We start from the raw sequence: 20,772 nt of genomic DNA, 5'->3' as shown, positions 1-20,772 counted from the left end.
CTCATTGAGGCATGTGAGAATAATCCCTTGAGACAAAAAAAAACGTTTTTAATGTCAATGTAATTCCATGAATGTTATGTGTAAATATCCCACACTGTAAAACAGTTTACATCGCTAGTTATGCGGACAAGGTGATCCGACCATCCAGAGTAATGATAATCAGTGGTGGAATCGGGGGAAAAAGACTCCATACAAGATCCGTCTATCATGTTAGTGATAACATATTAGCAAAATGATTAGCATCCATGAAGTAGCTTGCTAAGAACACGTGTTTTTTCAATAACAGAATCTCACAGCCCATTGTTTTCAGGAGAATAACTCTAAGGTTATTGCTTCTAACCTGCTTTGTACCTCTCTCTTTGTCCAACTCTCTGACATCTCTCTCAGACACATTACATCGTTTTCTTTTTCCCGCTTCTCTCTTTCCCACCTCTCCTGTTCCCACATCTTTCTGCCCCCATCAGCTTCATTATCTAACTTGGGATTCACACTTTTGCAGTCAATCATACCAATATAAACATTCTATTGCATAGAAGTTTCTAGAACACAAGGACACTTTAACATACAAAGTATGTACATTTGTGTATATCAAGTTCCAAACATTGTATGTGCAACAACAAATACAGATCGTACACAAACATTCAAGTTCAACATTTTGAATGTGTTAGATAAAAAGTTACAACTTCAACCTGCCAAAAGAGTAAAGATATTGCTATAAACCACCCCGTGTCTGATTTATGTGGTTACACCATCTGTTTTGGGGTCGGAGTGTAGCTACAGGACATATAAGGCATTTCATTGGTTGAGCCTTACACAATGATGGAGTCACTGTCCATAGCACAATATATTATATACACAATATAGTAGATATAATAAGTCTTCTTTTTAAAATTACACTTCTGTTACAGGTCCTAGTGATGTTAAAAAAGATAACACACCACATCTTTTCCTCCTTTTATGTGATATATTTTTAGAGGTCCATCCACAAAAGTCGCCTGTTTCGGCCCTGGATGGGCGACCTCTGGCCTCTGGGCTCATAAACACCCAGACTGCACCACACTCTCTCATATTGGGCACGACACCAAGTGCATGGTGCCCATATAGACTGGTTGATGGGTTCAATCTCATTGTGGAGGCCTCAATACGCCCCAGACAATACACATCCAAGGGCACTTTTCAAAGAACAGTGACCAGGCCTTACCACAGCCTTTGACTGTGCCATTAAGGTGCACCCCCCCCCCCCAGGTGTAGGCTATTTTCCCTTGCCCCCTGGAGCCAAAAGGCTTTATCTCTGGGACATATCTACCCATTCACTTTGCCAGCTAGCACAGGCTTCTTCTTTCTGAGGAAGATGTATAGGAGCCTGTGACCCTGTATTGATTACCGTAGTCTAAACCCCGTTACCCAAAAGGACTGCCACCCCCTCCCCCTGGTGAGCTCTGCCTATGACCACATGAACTTAGTTCGCATCAGGGCACTGGATGAATGGTAGACCACCTTCATCACACCCTCAGATCATTATGAGTATCTTGTGATACCCCTGGGCCCAATGAATGCCCCTGCAGTCTTTTAGCACTTTGTCAACGAGGCCCTCAGATAGACACTGAACCACTATGTGTTCATATACCTTGACAACATTTGAATCCTCAGTAGCTCCCTAATGGAGCAGGTGGCACAGGTTCACCAGGTCCTTCAGCTAAAGAAATCACATAAGCACTATTTCCTTTGGCTTTGTCATATCACATTAAGGGCTGAGTATGGACCCTGTTAAGTCTAGGGCAGTCAGGGAATAGCCTCAGCCCACCTTGGTTTGGGAAGTCCAGAGTTTTATTGGCTGTACATATTTATTCTGGCATTTTGTGAAGAATTTCAGAACCCTTATCAGCCCACTGTGCGTTTTGAGCAAGAAAACTTAGGGCAAGTTTATATGGACACTGCTGCTGTCATCTTACAGCAAAGATCAGGAACATGGTTGTTTTATAAAGCTGGAGAGGTGGAGTTTCCTTTTTTTATCTATTCCTGTTTGTGAAAATCTAAAAGCAATCTATCAGCCTCAAAAGGAGTCTGCTTATAAATAGAGTAAAAGAAGTTCTAGTCTCAGCAAAAACTTCCATAGCAACTCTGTAGGTGGCATACTTGTGGAGTTGTAAAAGATAATCATGGAATATGTACATCCTTTGTGCCTGTACTCTGTTTCAGAAATCCTCCTTTAATTGTCTTAAAGTGTCTATGATTACTACATACTTGCTTTTTGTGACTATCTTACAGAAGTAGAGTAACAACCTAAAATATGATCCAGGGTCCCAGAATAGTGAAACCGATTTTGGTGGAAATGTATTCAGGAAAGATGCCTGCTTTTACCAACTATCCAATTCCACATGATCTTTTTTTATTGCAGAGGTTCTTATGCCTGATTGGATTGTTCCAAAAGTTCATTTTGCTGAGCTTGCTGTCCCCTTTTATCATTTGCAGCTAAAAATGTTCTTTGTGCATGGACATCTATTTCAGGTCCAAACTAATGCCAGTGCAACAAAAAAGAGAAATAGTGCCTTGTGGTGGTATGAGCTGTAGAAAAGTGGTACCACTGCCAGTGGTACCAATATATATGTGGATGAACGAGAGGGAGGGAAGTAGAACATTGAAGTTACAGGGGGATGAGGTCAAGATGGTGCAGGAGTTTAAGGATTTGGGGTCAACTGTCCAGTGTAATGGGGAGTGTGGAAAAGAGGTGAAGAGCCGAGTGCAGGTGGGTTGGAGTGGGTGGAGAAAAGTGTCAGGAATGTTTTGTGATAGAAAAATGTCAGCAAGAATCAAAGGAAAGTTGTAAAAGAGCGTTGTAAGAGCAGCTCTGCTGTATGGGTTTGAGACTGTAGCAGTGAGGAAAAGACATGAGACAGAGATGGAGGTAGCAGATATGATTATGTTGAGGTTCTCTTTAGAAGTGATGAGGATGGATAGGATTAGGAAGGTGCACATCAGAGGGACAGCTCAGGCTGTTTTGGGGAAAACGTCAGAGAGACTAGATTGAGATGGTTTGGACATGTACAGAGGAGGGAGATGGTTATATATCAACCAAGTGGTTACTTTAAATGGTAATCACGGTCCCGTAGACCCTTTGTTCGTGTTGATCATTGATGCCCTGCTGCCGCTCCCATACTAACAATTTAATCAAGTTTATACGTTTAGAGTCCTAAATGTATTACCTTATGATACTTAACCCTTTTCGATGTGTATCTTGGTGTGGAATTTGAGTGCAATTATCTGTAATTTCTCACAGAAGTGAAGAGGCCAGTGCAGGTGGGTTGGAGTGAATGGAGAAAAGTGTCAGGAGTGTTGTGTGTGACAGAAGAGTGTCAGGAGTGTTGCATGTGATAGAAGAGTGTCAGGAGTGTTGTGTGTGTGTGACAGAAGAGAGTCAGGAGTGTTATGTGTGTGACAGAAGAGTGTCAGGAGTGTTGTGTGTGACAGAAGAGTGTCAGCAAGAATCAAAGGAAAGGTGTAAAAGACAGTAGTGAGAGCAGATCTGCTGTATGGGTTCGAGACTGTAGCACTGAGGAAAGGACATGAGGCAGAGATGGAGGTAGCAGAGATGGGGATGTTTAGGTTCTCTTTAGGATTGACGAGGATGGACAGGATTAGGAAGGAGCACATCAGAGGGACAGCTCAGGGTGGCTGTTTTGGGGAAAATGTCAGAGAGACTAGATTGAGATGGTTTGGACATGTACAGGGGAGGGAGATGGTTATATTGGTAGAAGGATGTTGGAGATGGAGCTGCCAGGAAAGAGGTCAAGAAGAAGGACAAAGGGGAGATATATGGATGTGTTAAATGAGTACATGAAGGTAACTGGTGTGAGAGAAGAGGATGATGAGGATAGAGTTAGGTGGAAACTGATGATTCACTGTAGTGACCCCTAACGGGAAAAAACGAAAGACGAAGAAGAGGTGCTTAATTAGATAAGTCCAAAAAAGCCATGTTTGTGTTTTGTACTAATCAGGCAGTGAGGATTTACAAAAAATTAAATATAAATCAGTGTTAAGAAACATTATATGTTTTAATGTTCAGGCATCACAAATTGCACAGAATAGTTTTAAAGATAAGGGCAGCAGTGTCCAATCTTATCCGGAAAGGGCCAGTGTGTGGTGCAGGTTTTCATTCCAACCAAGCAGAAGCCACACCAGAGTCTACCAAAAGCCAAGAACAACTGATTAAACAGGTTGAATCAGGTGTGGCTTCTGCTTGGTTGGAATGAAAACTTGCACCCATAGCGGCCCGTTGTGGATAAGATTGGACACCACTGCTCTAGTAGTGATGGCCAGTTCGTGAACGAATCGTTCTTTTGAACCAGTTCTTTTTAGTGAACTGGATGAACCGGTTCACCAAATCGGACTGATTCGTTCTAAACAGTTCGCGACTTGAGTCAGCGCTGATCCACAAGTTACTAAAGTTACTCACTTTCAGTCATGCCTGACAGTCTGTCCAACTCTAAATAAACTAATATCCCGGAGTATATGTAACTCCTGTACACTGAACTGACAGCTGTTGATACTGCACATGCGTGAATTACTGAACCGATACAGCGAATCATCAGTACATTGAACTGAGAACTGCTTGTTTCGGACGCGTCCGAGAACTGATGAACTAGTACAGCGAATCATCAGTACATTGAACTGAGAACTGTTTCGGACGCGTCTGACATACTGTTGATGCTGCGCATGCGTGAACCTTCAGAGCAAATTATACATATTGGGATATGCATAGTAACTAGTCATAGGCTATTAAACATTTTTATAAAAAAAAAATCAATATATGTCACTCAATATATGTCAGTTAATTTTACTATTGACGATTGTGCAGGTTAGTCTGTATTTTATAAGCCGCTTTTTGTAAGTTGATGAAGATTAGTTTATTAACTTTATATCTTTAAGACACGTAAAACATCCACGTTTGCACATAAATGGCTGTACTGCGTGTTTTAGTTGCAAAACTTAAATGTAAGAAACGTATTCAACTAAAGTTATGATTACAAAGACCTTTTCGAATGTGTTAAATTGATTGTATTAATATCTGCCGGCAGCGGGTTCATTAAATCAAACTGTCCGAAAGAACCGGTTCGCGGAAAAGAAACGAACTTCCCATCACTATGCTCTAGGGGCTACTTAATCAGGTAGGAAAATATTGAAACCTGGGTGCCCAGCATTTGGGTTTTACACCAATAACAATAACCCTAGTGGAAAACAATACAGATAGACCTACTGTGTCTCCATTCTCTACGTTAACAAAATCCAAAAACTAATAATGAAATTCAAACAAAAGACTTATAAAGATAAACACAATTTGAATTTATTAATAAAACTGATCAACAAAAAAAATACATTAACAATAAATGCCTTCAAGTTCATTAAGTTCAAATGTTAAGCCTTACCTTGAATTATCAAAATCAAAATGTGCTTGTAAAATAGTAAGCCTTAAATTATTAGAAAGAACCCATATTAGCGAATATTGACAATTGCACAGAAAAAGAATCAATTACATTCAAAAACCAATTCAATATTTTAAAATAAAATAAAATAATAAAAAGATAACCCAACTGTTTGGTAGTGTTTACTCAAAATAAACACTAGTGCACTCTATGTTGAGACACGTGAGAATAATCCATTGACATGAAATATACATGAGGATTGTTTATTTTTAGTTCAACCATGTGGGTATATCTTGCACCTTAAAAGGTAGTTTACCTCAGTATTCATGGAGGGGGAAAAAGACTTCATAAAATATCCGTCGATCACGCTGACATTAACATATTATCATAGCGGTTAGCATCCGTGTAGCTAAAGTAAATAATAAAAATAATAAAACATTTGTGTATACCGAGTTCCAAACATTGCCTGTGCAACACAGCCTGTGTATGAACATTAAAATGAAAACATTGAGTGTGTTACTTTCAGAAGCAACTTCAACCTGTCAGAAGAGCAGAGATATTGGTATAAACGACCCTGTGTCATTGTCTGAAGCCCTGCACAATGATGGAGCCCCTGACCATATAGTCCTAATATAGTAGATATTAAAAGTCTAATCACTTCTGTTACAGTTAAAAGTGTTAGCAATAAAACAAGATATTTAAAACAAGATAACTCGTCACATCTTTTCCTCCTTTTATGTGATATAGTAACTAACACAATTCAAGTGAGAAACAAATAGAAATGTTTTACAAAATAAAAACGAATAAGAGTAAATTTATAATAACCTGTTTGCATAAATGTACACACCCCTTAACTAATACATTGATGCAGCACCTTTTTGCATAAAATACAGCGTCTGGGTAAGAACTCAGTACCTTATCATTTGGCACTTTGGTGTAATTACTGGTGAAAATGATTTGTTCGATGCCAGACCCTTGACTGAATCTTGTCTTTGCCCTTGGATTATGTCCCTGTTTTGTTTGCTACCTGCACTTGCGCCTGTACCTGCACCACTTTATAGAAAATAAATGGGGTTTTGGATAATCATTTAGTTTTCCACATTACTCTGCACAGTTTGCATAAATTTCCGTATCCTCGTGGTCATTGTCCAGGTTATTACTTTGTTTCTCATCATCAACATTGATATAATCATCATCTGCATCACTTCTATGTTCAGCAGCCTCGAAATCAAGGGAGATGTTATCTGAGTCCTCTGAAAGATCCTTCTAGTAGAAACTGGTTTCTATGTTTTTATAAACATCTTCGTCATCTTTCTCATTCTCTGCTTGGTGACACTCGTATGTGTTTGTAGCACCTACAAATTGATTGTGACAAAATACACACAGGTTTATAGGTACATTTTCTAGATAAAATTCAAGAATAACACAAGTAATAAATAAAAGCATTTACTGTATGTTGTGCTGTTATACAAAAATAATCAACAATATTGATTACATGCTTAAATGTTTTAGGTAAATGTTCACCATGTCACCAATAGACATTTTTTTTTAAATCTTAGGAGGACTCATGAAGAATTCTCCTATCTAGAAGTCTCTATTTAGGTTATTAATATATAACAGTCAGCTGGATTTATGAGATTTGATAACTCACGCTCTGAATCACTCTTTGTGTCACTCTGAAATTTCGATCTTTTCTGTGTCTTCACAAAGCAAATGATGACTGGAACTAAGATGAGAAGCAGTCCTGCTGTTACTCCCATACCAATGTATGGCATCATTGATGCTGAAAGAGAGTCAAGTTTGTCAAATACTAAATCGTAAAACACAAAAATAGATGTAGTTTATTTTAATATACCTTTAACAGCAACAAAAAGAGGTTCAGTGGAAGTGGAGGTAAAGGTACGTGAAGACACTTTAACTTCATAAGTACAGCTGTAGTTTCCCTGATGATCAAAATCTGCTTCATGAAAAAGGAAGACAGCCGAGTGGTTAACAGCTGACTGAGTTCTGGAGATGTTGGATTCACTGAAGCCCAAATAGAAAGAACCTTCAGGATACTGAGGTTCTGTGGAGCAGATGATGGAGAAGCCATAGCCCCTGATCATTTCTGGTCTTTCAGGCCCATAGTGGTACCATCCATCAGCAGCAATGAAGGAGATATTGGGCTGCTGCAAGTTCACTATAAAACAACAAACAAGGATTATCATAAATTAATATTTTAATATAAAAGTGCTACTGAAAATCAGGAAATTTACAAAAATAGATTGCGGTTTTAGCTGCAAATACTGTATGGTACTGGCAGTAAATGTCTAGAAAATGTCACTCACCCACAGTGATGTTAATGGAGTTGCTCCTGGATGATGTAGAGTTACTTTCACTGTATGAGTAGTCACAGGCGTACTGACCCTGATGTGAGGCATCTACAGTCAGATTAAATGTTATTGTATTCTCTGCAGTTTGTTTCTTTATCAATGTCCCAGTTTTATACAAACTGAAGTCTACAGAGATGCATGATGGACTGGATGTGGTACATGTGAACTGCAGGACTTCTCCAGGTGAGACCACAGAGTTTGGGGAGATCCGAGTCAGTGTTGGACTCGGCATGTCTTAAAGAAATATGTTTCATAATATTGTAAATGTATTCACTTTAAACATGGTACAAGAGATATATAAATACATACATACAAATAAACAACGATGACTTACTTGAGCAAATGACGCCTGCATCTTCATCATGTCCACAGTTCTTTACTCCAAATCTACTGTGTGAACACTGATCTATGTAGCTCTCAGTTCCTTTACACTGAACATTACCCAGCCAGGTTGGTTCACTTCCCTGACCAAAGTGGGACTTTCGAGGAGCGCTTGTGACTTTACCACATCCAAGCTGCCTACACACCACCTCTGCATCCTTTAAGTCCCAGTTATCATCACACACTGTTCCCCACTGGGCTCTGTGCTGAATTTCCACTCGACCACAACATTTACTCGGACCATTCACCAGCCTGATCTCTCGGACTGAGTTAATATATGAAAAGACAGAAGTGTTTTATTAATTGCTAATTTTTGATTGTACCAACTAGCTTGATATATAAAAAGAAATCATATTAGACACAAGTGTAACTGTATTTAAAAAGTCCTAACTAAATTCAATACTCAGCTAAACAATCAAATATGTTTTAGGTTTCTACAGTAAATGTAATGTGGCGCTTCCTGGAAGTTTTACACATTTTTTCCACAAAATGACTGCATTAAAAGCAAAATATTTTCTGTGTCTTCACAAAACAAATGATGACTGGAACTAAGATAAACAGTCCTGCTGTTACTCCCATAACAATGTATGGCATCAGTGATGCTGAAAGAGAGTCAAGTTTTTCAAATACAAAACTGCAAAGCACAAAAAATAGACATAGTTTATTTTAATATACCTTTAACAGCAACAAAAAGGGGTTCTGTGGTAGTGGAGGTAAAGGTACGTGAAGACACTTTAACTTCATAAGTACAGCTGTAGTTTCCCTGATGATCAAATTCTGCTTCAGGAAAAATGAAGACAGCCGAGTGGTTAACAGCTGACTGAGTTCTGGTGATGTGGAATCCTCTGAACCACAAATGGAAGGAACCTCGTGCATACTGTGATCTAGTGGAGCAGATGATGGAGAAGCCATAACCCTTGATCATTTCTGGTCCTTCAGGCCCGTAGTGGTACCATCCATCAGCAGCAATGAAGGAGATATTGGGCTGCTGCAAGTTTACTGTAAAACAACAGACATGATTTATCAGGATTTTAAATATAATAGCCAATTAATGTGTCTTGAGCTGCAAATACTGTATGGTACTGGAAGTAAATGTCTAGAAAATGTCACTCACCCACAGTGATGTTAATGGAGTTGCTCCTGGATGATGTGGATTCACTTTCCTTGTATGAGTAGTCACAGGTGTACTGACCCTGATGTGAGGCATCTACAGTCAGAGTAAATGTTGTTGTAGTCTCTGCAGTTTGTTTCTTTATCAATGTCCTAGTTTTATACAAACTGAAGTCTACAGAGATGCATGATGGACTGGATGTGGTACATGTGAAATGCAGGACTTCTCCAGGTGAGACCACAGAGTTTGGGGAGATCCGAGTCAGTGTTGGACTCGGCATGTCTTAAAGAAATATGTTTCATAATATTGTAAATGTATTCACTTTAAACATGGTACAAGAGATATATAAATACATACATACATACATACAAATAAACAACGCTGACTTACTTGAGCAAACGACACCTGCATCTTCATCATGTCCACAGTTTACTCCAAATCTTCTGTGTGAGCAGTGATCTATGTAGCTCTCAGTTCCTTTACACTGAACATTACCCAGCCAGGTTGGTTCACTTCCCTTACCAAAGTGGGACTTTCGAGGAGCGCTGGTGACTTTACCACATCCAAGCTGCCTACACACAACCTCTGCATCCTTTAAGTCCCAGTTATCATCACACACTGTTCCCCACTGGGCTCTGTGCTGGATCTCCACTCGACCACAACATTTACTCGGACCATTCACCAGCCTGATCTCTCGGACTGTGTTAATATATGAAAAGACAGAAGTGTTTTATTAATTTCTAATTTTTGATTGTACCAACTAGCTTGATATATAAAAATTAATCATATTAGACACAAAGGTAGCTGTATTTAAAATGTCCTAACTAAATTCAATACTCAGCTAAACAATCAATTATGTTTTAGCTTTCTACAGTAAATGTAATGTGGTGCTTTCCTGTTAGATTTACACATTCTTTCAACAAAATGACTGCATTAAAAGCAAAATATTTTCTGTCTTCACAAAGCAAATTATGACTGGAACTAAGATGAGAAGCAGTCCTGCTGTTACTCCCATAACAATGTATGGCATCAGTGATGGTGAAAGAGTCAAGTTTTTCAAATTCTAAACTGCAAAACACCAAAAATAGACGTAGTTTATTTTAATATACCTTTAACAGCAACAAAAAGGGGTTCAGTGGTAGTTGAGGTAAAGGTACGTGACGACACTTTAACTTCATAAGTACAGCTGTAGTTTCCCTGATGATCAAAATCTGCTTCAGGAAAAAGGAAGACAGCTGAGTGGTTAACAGCTGACTGAGTTCTGGTGATGTTGGATCCATTAAACCCCAAGTGGAAAGAACCTTCAGGATACTGAGGTTCAGTGGAGCAGATGATGGAGAAGCCATAGCCCCTGATCATTTCTGGTCTTTCAGGCCCATAGTGGTACCATCCATCAGCAGCACTGAAGGAGATATTGGGCTGCTGCAAGTTCACTATAAGACAACAAGCAAGGATTATCAGAAATTAATATTTTAAAATAAAAGTGCTACTGAAAATCAAGAAATTTACAAAAATAGATTGCAGTTTGAGTTTCAAATACTGTATGGTACTGGCAGTAAATGTCCAGAGAATGTCACTCACCCAGAGTGATGGTAATGGAGTTGCTCCTGGATGATGTGGAGTGACTTTCCTTGTATGAGTAGTCACAGGTGTACTGACCCTGATGTGAGGCATCTACAGTCAGAGTAAATGTTGTTGTAGTCTCTGCAGTTTGTTTCTTTATCAATGTCCCAGTCTTATACAAACTGAAGTCTACAGAGATGCATGATGGACTGGGTGTGGTACATGTGAACTGCAGGACTTCTCCAGGTGAGACCACAGAGTTTGAGGAGATTCGAGTGAGTGTTGGACTCTGCATGTCTTAAAGAAATATGTTTCATAATATTGTAAATGTATTCATTTTAACCAGGGTACAATATATATATATATGAATACATACATACATACATACAAATAAACAACAATAACTTACTTGAGCAAACGACACCTGCATCTTCATCATGTCCACAGTTCTCTACTCCAAATCCACTGTGTGAACACTGATCTATGTAGCTCTCAGTTCCTTTACACTGAACATCATCCAACCAGGTTGGTTCACTTCCCTGACCAAAGTGGGACTTTTGAGGAGCGCTGGTGACTTTACCACATCCAAGCTGCCTACACACCACCTCTGCATCCTTTAAGTCCCAGTTATCATCACACACTGTTCCCCACTGGGCTCTGTGCTGGATCTCCACTCGACCACAACATTTACTCGGACCATTCACCAGCCTGATCTCTCGGACTGTGTTAATATATGAAAAGACAGAAGGGTTTTATTAATTACTTATTTTTGATAGTACCAAATATAGCGTTCAGCATCAGTTCAGGCAGGCCACATAGTCAAGCTCGGCTATCAGTTGTTTTTCTAACCCCACCCATCAGCTGATCTGATTCCTAAGCGCGCTATTGGTCCATTTCAAACAGGGCGCCCTATTTAAATGCTTTTTTTCAGTCTGTCTGCTTGGCTGTTTCCTCTGCATAAACTCGATGGTTATTTGGAGTTTAAACTGCATGCTATCTTCTTTTGTGGGGCTGCTGCCACCTCTGCAATTCAAACTTGACAGCTAATTAGAGTTTCAACCACAGCTATCTCCTTTTGGTTTTGCGATATGTCGTGATTACTATTAGTATACTTGAGCCGAAAAGGAAGTTTGAAGACGCTTTGACCTTACGGTAAATCGATACGGCGCGCATGTTCGTGTACAGTATAATAGTGTGTTTGTTGAGCCGGAAGGGCTGGCATGTTGTACAGTCTGTTATGCTACACTACGTTTGGCTATGCTTCGATATGCTATGCATGTTATGCTATGCTAGGTTATATTATTGTATGTTACGCTATGTTATAAGATTAGGTTATGCTATGCTTTTGCTATGCACATCACGATGAGTCATGCCATGCTTGCTTTGCTAGGCTAGATTACCTCATGCTAGGTAATGCTATGCCTCGTTATGCTTTGCTATGCCAGCTCGTTATGTTATGGGGCTGTTTCCTCTGCACTGCTGCTACTGCGAGTTAAATTCGGCGGCTATTAGAGATTTAACCGCAAGCTATCTCCTTTTGTATATGGCACTATAAGAGGTTGTGATTACTATTAATATACTCGAGCTGAAGGGGACATTTTGAAGATGCTTTGAACTTATGGTAAATCGATATGGCACGCATGGTCGTGTCTAATGGAGCGTTTGTTGAGCCGGAAGCCACCGGGCTGGCGTGTTGTACAGTGTTATGCTAGGTAGGCTACGTCTTGCTAGGCTATGTTGCATTATGCTAGGCTAGGCCAGGTTAGGTTACGTTACGCTATGTTATGACTCGCTAGGCTGTTATGATACGTTATGCTATGCCTCACTAGGCTATGTTAGGTGAAAGTGACGTGACATACGGCTAAGTATAGTGAACCATACTCAGAATTCGTTCTCTGCATTTGACCCATCCAAAGTGCACACACACAGCAGTGAACACACACACCATGAACACACACCCAGAGCAGTGGGCAGCCATTAATGCTGCGGTGCCCTGGGAGCATTTGGGGGGTTCGGTGCCTTGCTCAAGGGCACCTCAATCGTGGCCGGCCCAAGACACGAACCCACAATCTTAGGATTACAAGTCAGACTCTCTAACCATTAGGCCACGACTTGTTATGCTATGCCTCACTAGGCTATGTTAGGTTACATTATGCTATGCCCTGTTAAGCTATGTTAGGTTATGCTATGCCTCGCTAGGCTATGTTGGGTTACGGTATGCTATGCCCTGCTAGGCTGTGTTACGTTATGCTATGCCTCACCAGGCTATGTTAGGTTAAGTTATGCTATGCCCTGTTAAGCTATGTTAAGTTACGGTATGCTATGCCTCGCTAGGCTATGTTATGCCCTGCTAGGCTATGTTATGTTATGCTATGCCTCACTAGGCTATGTTAGGTTACCATATGTTGTGCCTTGCTAGACTGTTATGATGCGTTATGCTATGCCTCGCTAGGCCAGGTTAGGTTATGTTGCCCTATGTTATGCCTCGCTAGGCTGTTATGATACGTTATGCTATGCCTCACTAGGCTATGTTAGGTTACGTTATGCTATGCCCTGTTAAGCTATGTTAAGTTACGGTATGCTATGCCTCGCTAGGCTATGTTATGCCCTGCTAGGCTATGTTATGTTATGCTATGCCTCACTAGGCTATGTTAGGTTACCATAAGTTGTGCCTTGCTAGACTGTTATGATGCGTTATGCTATGCCTCGCTAGGCCAGGTTAGGTTATGTTGCCCTATGTTATGCCTCGCTAGGCTGTTATGATACGTTATGCTATGCCTCACTAGGCTATGTTAGGTTACGTTATGTTGCGTCACGCTGTGCCTTGCTAGGCTGTTGTGATATGTTATGCCATGCCTCGCTAGGCTGTTATTATAAGTTATGCAGGAAATATTTACTGGCAAATGGTTTAACTTCTTAACTTGACATGGTTAAATTTTAGCCAACAATGAAAATGAAAAGCTTGATTAAATTTCTCTCCTCTCTGTAGCAGTGTCCAGCGAAAGATAGTGACCTTTGGATTGATAATCAATGGCTCCTGGCCCTGCTTGTATTGTTTCTGTTCGTTACATATAAACAAACAAACAAACAAACAAACAAATAAATAAATAAATAAATAAATAAATAAATAAATGTTCCAAAGCTGGAACGGCCCTGGGAAGCATCCTAACCGCTGCTTCTTCAATTATTTAATAGCTGGACTTATCCAAGGTTTTCGCAGGAGTGTTTGGTTGACTACACATTAGTTTGCCTATAATTTGCTTTCTGCCGTTAAAGAACCCGAAATTGTTGGAAAAGGAAGGTAAGACTGGATTTCTTGTTGGGTCTTTTGGAAGTCTCCTTTCTCGGGTTGTTGGATGGATCCTAGAGGGATGGCTACTCAGGATATTCAGGGAGGAGGCACTTGGTTCTCGTGTTCTGTTTGTGAGCGAGCTAGCTCTGCTGCTGCTACACTAGCTCACCTCCTCTGCTGCTGCTAGCTCTCCTTTTCTGCTGCTGCTAGCTCTCCTTCTCTGCTGCTGTCCCTAAGGTAGCTGAACCAGGAGTAGAACGTTAAAGGTTCTGGTTGCTCCTTGGGAAATTGGGATGGCGTGATGTTCATGATGATCTGGAGTCTTCTGCAGCCTTGAATCGTATACAGGCACTGAGCCTTCTGTTGGTTTTGGGGGGGTTAATGGTCAGTGGTTGCTAGTAAATGGTGAAGGAACTGCTTTCCGTGCCTGATAACATGTCCTCTGCTCTGTTAGTATTTTACTAATAAGTTTGGCTAGTGAAAAGCTCGCTTTAATCCGCTGCTGGCTCTTCAGTTAGCATGAAGAGCCAGGGAGGATTGCCTGGTATGGTCTGTTTGGGGGGGGATTTTGTCTGGCTGCTTTCCCAGTTAATGGGAGATTGTTCCCTGACTAGCTTTCATGGAGCTCATGAAAAGGAAGGGGAATTCAGAACAGAGCCATACTGCCAAATGTAAATTTAATAAGCTTGCAAATAAAAAATTTCAATATTTCAAAGAATTGTCTTTATTTTGACTCAAGTGTTCCTGACTGAAATATAGCGTTCAGCGTCAGTTCAGGCAGGCCACATAGTCAAGCTCGGCTATCAGCTGATGTAAATTTTCTAACCCCACCCATCAGCTGATCTGAAGTGTGCTATTGGTCCATTTCAAACAGGACACCCTATTTAAATGCTTTTTTCAGTCTGTCTGCTTGGCTGTCTCCTCTGCATTGCTGCAACCCACCTCCTCCCCTAGCTCCTCCTTGGAACTCAAGTGGTCCTGACTGAACTAGCTTGATATATAAATAGAAATCATATTAGAAACAAATGTAGCTGTATTTAAAATGTACTAACTAAATTCAGTACTCAGCTAAACAATCAAATATGTTTTAGGTTTCTACAGTAAATGTATTGTGGTGCTTTCATTGTAAATGTAATGTGGCGCTTTCCTGCAAGTTTTACACATTTTTCCACAAAATGACTGCATTAAAAGCAAAATCTTTTCTCTGTCTTCACAAAGCAAATGATGACTGGAACTAAGATGAGAAGCAGTCCTGCTGTTACTCCCAGAACAATGTATGGCATCAGTGATGCTGAAAGAGAGTCAAGTTTTTCAAATACTAAACTGCTTAAAACAAAAAGTAGATGTAGTTTTTTAATTTACCTTTAACAGCAACAAAAAGGGGTTCAGTGGTAGTTGAGGTAAAGGTACGTGAAGACACTTTAACTTCATAAGTACAGCTGTAGTTTCCCTGATTATCAAAATCTGCTTCAGGAAAAAGGAAGACAGCTGAGTGCTTAACAGCTGACTGAGTTCTGGTGATGTTGGATCCACTAAACCCCAAGTGGAAAGAACCTTCAGGATACTGCGGTTCAGTGGAGCAGATGATGGAGAAGCCATAGCCCCTGATAATTTCTGGTCTTTCAGGCCCATAGTGGTACCATCCATCAGCAGCAATGGAGATATTGGGCTGCTGCAAGTTCACTATAAGACAACAAGCAAGGATTATCAGAAACTAATATTTTAATATAAAGTGCTTCTGAAAATCAAGAAATTTACAAAAATAGATTGCAATTTGAGTTGCAAATACTGTATGGTACTGGCAGTAAATGTCTAGAGCAGGGGTGTCAAACTCAAATTCACAGTGGGCCAAAATATAAAACTGAGATAAAGTCATGGGCCAAACTGAATATTTATTGAAAAATTAACTGCAATTAACTGATATGTAATGTTCAACCTTTCTCAATATGGAAACAAACTTTAGTTTTGCTAAAACACAGGATTTGGAACAACTCCTGAGTTCTTTCCCGAGCCAATAACTCCTGAGCTGTTACTACACAAAATGCGATTGTAGCTGCCTCTCTACATTACTACGATAGAAAAGAGGTGTTATTTGTGTAGTAACAGCGTTTAGCTCAGGAGTTATTGACTCGGGAAACTCCAACCTGTGAATATGTGGCCAACTTCCTGCTCCTTCAGTTCTCTCCAGTGCTGAAAAGCTGATCCTATATTAACACGTCCTACTTCTTGCCTTATCGTAAGTCTTTCTTCACTTTCTTTCTTTGTTTTTATCCTCCATGTCAATGTTAAAACTGCTTACTGCTAATGTCACACATGCGCACTGAACACTCTCTCAGCCGCATATTGACAAGCCCTGCCCCTTTCTGCTCATTGGCTACATGTTTGTTTTGATTTTTGTTTTGATTTTTGTTTATTATCAGCCCGACTAAGTTTTCTGAAGCATTTCTCGAAAATCGGAGACCCTGCCTTTAACGACTGTCAACAGAGAATGAGGGGCGCTTGCTGTTCGTGACTACTCATCAATACAGTGGCAAGGCATTCTGGGATTTGTAGTATTAGCGGATCATGCAGCTATTTGATATGCTCACGCGGGCCAGAGTTTGACACCCCTGGTCTAGAGAATGTCACTCACCCACAGTGATGTTAATGGAGTTGCTCCTGGATGATGTGGAGTCACTTTCCCTGTATGAGTAGTCACAGGTGTACTGACCCTGATGTGAGGCATCTACAGTCAGAGTAAATGTTGTTGTAGTCTCTGCAGTTTGTTTCTTTATTAATGTCCCAGTTTTATACAAACTGAAGTCTACAGAGATGCATGATGGACTGGGTGTGGTACATGTGAACTGAAGGACTTCTCCAGGTGAGACCACAGAGTTTGGGGAGATCCAAGTCAGTGTTGGACTCTGCATGTCTTAAAGAAATGTTTCATAATATTGTAAATGTATTCATTTTAAACAGGCTACAATATCTATCTATATCTATCTATCTATCTATCTATCTATCTATCTATCTATCTATCTATCTATCTATCTATCTATACACATACATACATGCAAATAAACAAAGATGACTTACTTGAGCAAACGACACCTGCATCTTCATCATGTCCACAGTTCTCTACTCCAAAACCTCTGTGTGAACACTGATCTATGTAGCTCTCAGTTCCTTTACACTGAACATCATCCAACCAGGTTGGTTCACTTCCCTGACCAAAGTGGGACTTTCGAGGAGTGCTGGTGGCTTTACCACATCCAAGCTGTCTACACACCACCTCTGCATCCCTTAAGTCCCAGTTATCATCACACACTGTTCCCCACTGGGCTCTGTGCTGGATCTCCACTCGACCACAACATTTACTCGGACCATTCACCAGCCTGATCTCTCGGACTGTGTTAATATATGAAAAGACAGAAGGGTTTTATTAATTACATATTTATGATTGTACCAACTAGCTTGATATATAAAAAGAAATCATTTTAGAAATAAATGAAGCTGTATTTGAAATTTCCTAACTAAATTCAATACTCAGCTACACAATCAAATATGTTTTAGGTTTCTACATTAAATGTATTGTGGTGCTTTCACTGTAAATGTAATGTGGCACTTTCCTGCAAGGTTTACACATTTTTCCACAAAATAACTGCATTAAAAGCAAAATCTTTTCTGTGTCTTCACAAAGGAAATGTTGACTGTTGGAGGGAATGTTGTGAATAACAAAAATGAACATTGAACATTCTGTACCAAAACGCTCACACACCAGAAACTAGGAACAGCAAAAAAGTAACAAAGGGGAACTGAACTGTTTCCAGTTGCACACTAGGTTGAAGAAACAAGAACATTGCAGGCTGCAGGTGTGTGGAAATAATGGAGACTAAAGGAGTGACCGTTGCACTGCTTGTGCAAAGACAAGATTAGAGGAAGTCACGCACAGTGGAAGACATGCACACACATAGCTCCGTGTATAAAAGGAGAACTGCCTTACATCCAAGTAACTCACTCTGTTCAGACTTAGGTTGGGACAGACTGACTTCACACTTGCAAGTGAATTGAATAAAGAAGTTTGATATTCCACAGGACTCTGCTGCGTTCTTCTCTGCAACTTAGGGAAAGTTCACTTGAACTATTATCTTTGATTAATAGAATAGAATTTCCACCACATTTCTGGGGGCTCGTCCGGGATAGTTTGTTCGTCCACAGGACCACCTGAGAGGCGATGGGCTGCTGCAGAAGTCACGTCAAGTTGTTATCAACCTCCTGTCTGACCCAAAGGATAGCGGGACTCAGTGTGGGATTGGGACGATGCTACTATCCTATAGGGAAAAAGACCCTTGCAGAGAGAAAGAACGAGCAGACTCCAGAGGGGTATTTTAAACGACGATCAATGTAAGTACAGTTTTCTGTGCACATAGTGAAAGGGAAACTGGGTTTCCACTCACTTGACTGACGAGCAGTGAGAACATAGTGAAAGGGATACTGGGTTTCCGCTCACATGCTGACAAGCCGTGAGAGCATATTATTGTTAATCATGGGGTCCTGTTGTACTAAGAGTGCGTGTTGTTGCAATAAGGAAGAGAAGGATGAGGAAAATATTTTGCAGATTCTGGGACTCAGCTAATATGATAAGGGATGTCTGAGAGAGATGTATAGGCTTATGAAATCAAAGTCTGAAAACTGGGAGAATTTAGGGCTATGGATGGATAGTACACATGGCACCCCTGATGTAACAATATACCATACAAAGAGAGGAAAAGTTTGACCATTTTTAAGGGCCTGTAAACATCCTAATGTTCAATTTATGATAACTAATTATGGGCCTGGTTCTGTATCACAATATTGTAAGTGGGTAATGGCCTGTGGGTTTCCAGGAAAAGCTAGTGATAGTGAAAGGCATTGAGAGAAAAATTAAGAGGAAAAATTGCAGAAGCATGAGGCTTCAAAGACAAGGAACAAGAAGTATAAGAGCATGCAAATCACACATAAACTTATTCACAATCTTTTTCTCTTCAGTGTTTTAAATCTTTTGTAGACCCAGACCTGGATGGCTGCCCTCTCAGACCGCCACCGCAGGCACCCCCCCGCAGACGAACAATAACCAACCACCAGCTGTTATACTGCTTCTTACTGCTACTACTTCTACATCCAATCAACGGACAGTTTACTTTGCAGCAGGATGTTACACACAGATGTCCACAAAGGAATGCAGCTCTCAGAAGTGTGAGACAAGATGATCCTCTTTCAACACATTTAGGGAACATGATCTTTTTACTTTCCGGTAAAAATGGACATGACAAAAATCTCCATGTGTAGACAAGAGGACGATGAAAAAGTCTCCAGATATCTTGCACTATTGACAGTAGTACATGATGCACACAGTGGCCTTGAATGCCCTGATAACATGGCTGAAACTTCTGACCTCACTCCGTATGAGTCACATCTCAGAAACAGATTCATAAATGGATTAAGAGAGGACATTGCAAGAAACTTCAAGTAAACTTGCATCACCTGGGACACTGAAAAACTGTCTATGATTGAACAGCATTTCATCCATGCAGAAAAGCTGCTAAAGGCAGGGAGACAAAAAAGAAAAAAACGAAAGGTTAATAATGAAACACCATCTCAACATGGTTCAGTTGTCTGAGGCGATTCCATCAGAGGAAGAGGACGGGACAGATGTGGAGTTCAGAATGGATGTTTTATATGTGCAGATCACTGGGCGCGGTATTGTCCTAAGAAATCGAGGGGAAACCAAGAGGCCTGAGGTTTGAACAGGTCTGGGACGGGTGAGCACCCAGGGATGGGTAAGTCTGACAATTTTATGTAATGCAAGGAAGAAAAGCTTAAGCTAACTGTCCTATTTCCACCTGTTACTAATTAAATGTCTAGCAAAGAATCAGAGTTTTTTTTTATTATATCTGTGAATGAAAGTTATGCTAAATATATTGAGCCCAGGTTTAAAGAAATGCCTGTGATTACATTACTAGTCAAACAAATACCATTACAGTTTTTAGTTGACTCAGGAGCAGCACTCTGTGATACGATTGTGTGAATTATTTGTTTCACCTAAAATGAGCAATCACTCCCTGTTTACTACGTGAGCATCAGGAATGTCAGTCAATGAGACATTCTCAGTGCCCTTAAGGTGTGAAACCGTAACTACACAGAAACAATTTGAATTTTTTTTTTATTTCTGAGTATTGACCAATAAATCTGTTGGGACGAGATTTGATGTGCAAATTAAATTTATAAATAATCAGCACATCACTAGGCCTTAAGATAGAATGGGGAGATGACTCCTGCTTTGTAAAACGGTATCCCAGATCTCTGCTCTGTGATACAAATGGAAACTGTGTGATTTTTCTTTTACTGACATCACACACACACTCTTGTTGTTGTGTTGAAGGAGGATTAAAGAAATAAACAAGCAGGACACACGATGTAGCTTAACATAACCATGCTTCTGTTTCTTTTTTCTTCTTCTTCGCATTAGCACTAGCACATCTTTACATCTCGTAATGTACATATACCATCTAGTGGACATACATGGTAATAGCATTCATATTGTAAGAGAACACAACATCTTTCCTTTTTTTTATAAGAAATAGTTTTTTCTGCATAGCAAATAAGAAATGAAGA

The 20,772-nt window shown here is 40.1% G+C and overlaps 1 protein-coding gene across 1 annotated transcript in view; it reads right to left on the bottom strand.

Annotated features, from left to right (window-relative positions):
* The window catches only part of LOC113663930, a 201,367-nt gene that overhangs the window by 18,188 nt on the left and 162,407 nt on the right, over positions 1-20,772 (bottom strand). The window contains exons 66-67 of the mRNA XM_047800914.1: positions 7,276-7,599; positions 7,072-7,203 (exon numbers count right to left, since the gene is read on the bottom strand). Coding sequence (XP_047656870.1) covers positions 7,072-7,203; positions 7,276-7,599 — 456 coding nt within the window. The remainder of the gene's footprint in view (positions 1-7,071; positions 7,204-7,275; positions 7,600-20,772) is intronic.

Source organism: Tachysurus fulvidraco, chromosome 15 (genome assembly GCF_022655615.1).
Source record: "Tachysurus fulvidraco isolate hzauxx_2018 chromosome 15, HZAU_PFXX_2.0, whole genome shotgun sequence".
Lineage (NCBI taxonomy): Eukaryota > Metazoa > Chordata > Actinopteri > Siluriformes > Bagridae > Tachysurus > Tachysurus fulvidraco.
Note: the sequence above shows the minus strand (reverse complement) of the source record. Positions and strands in the feature narration are given on the sequence as shown.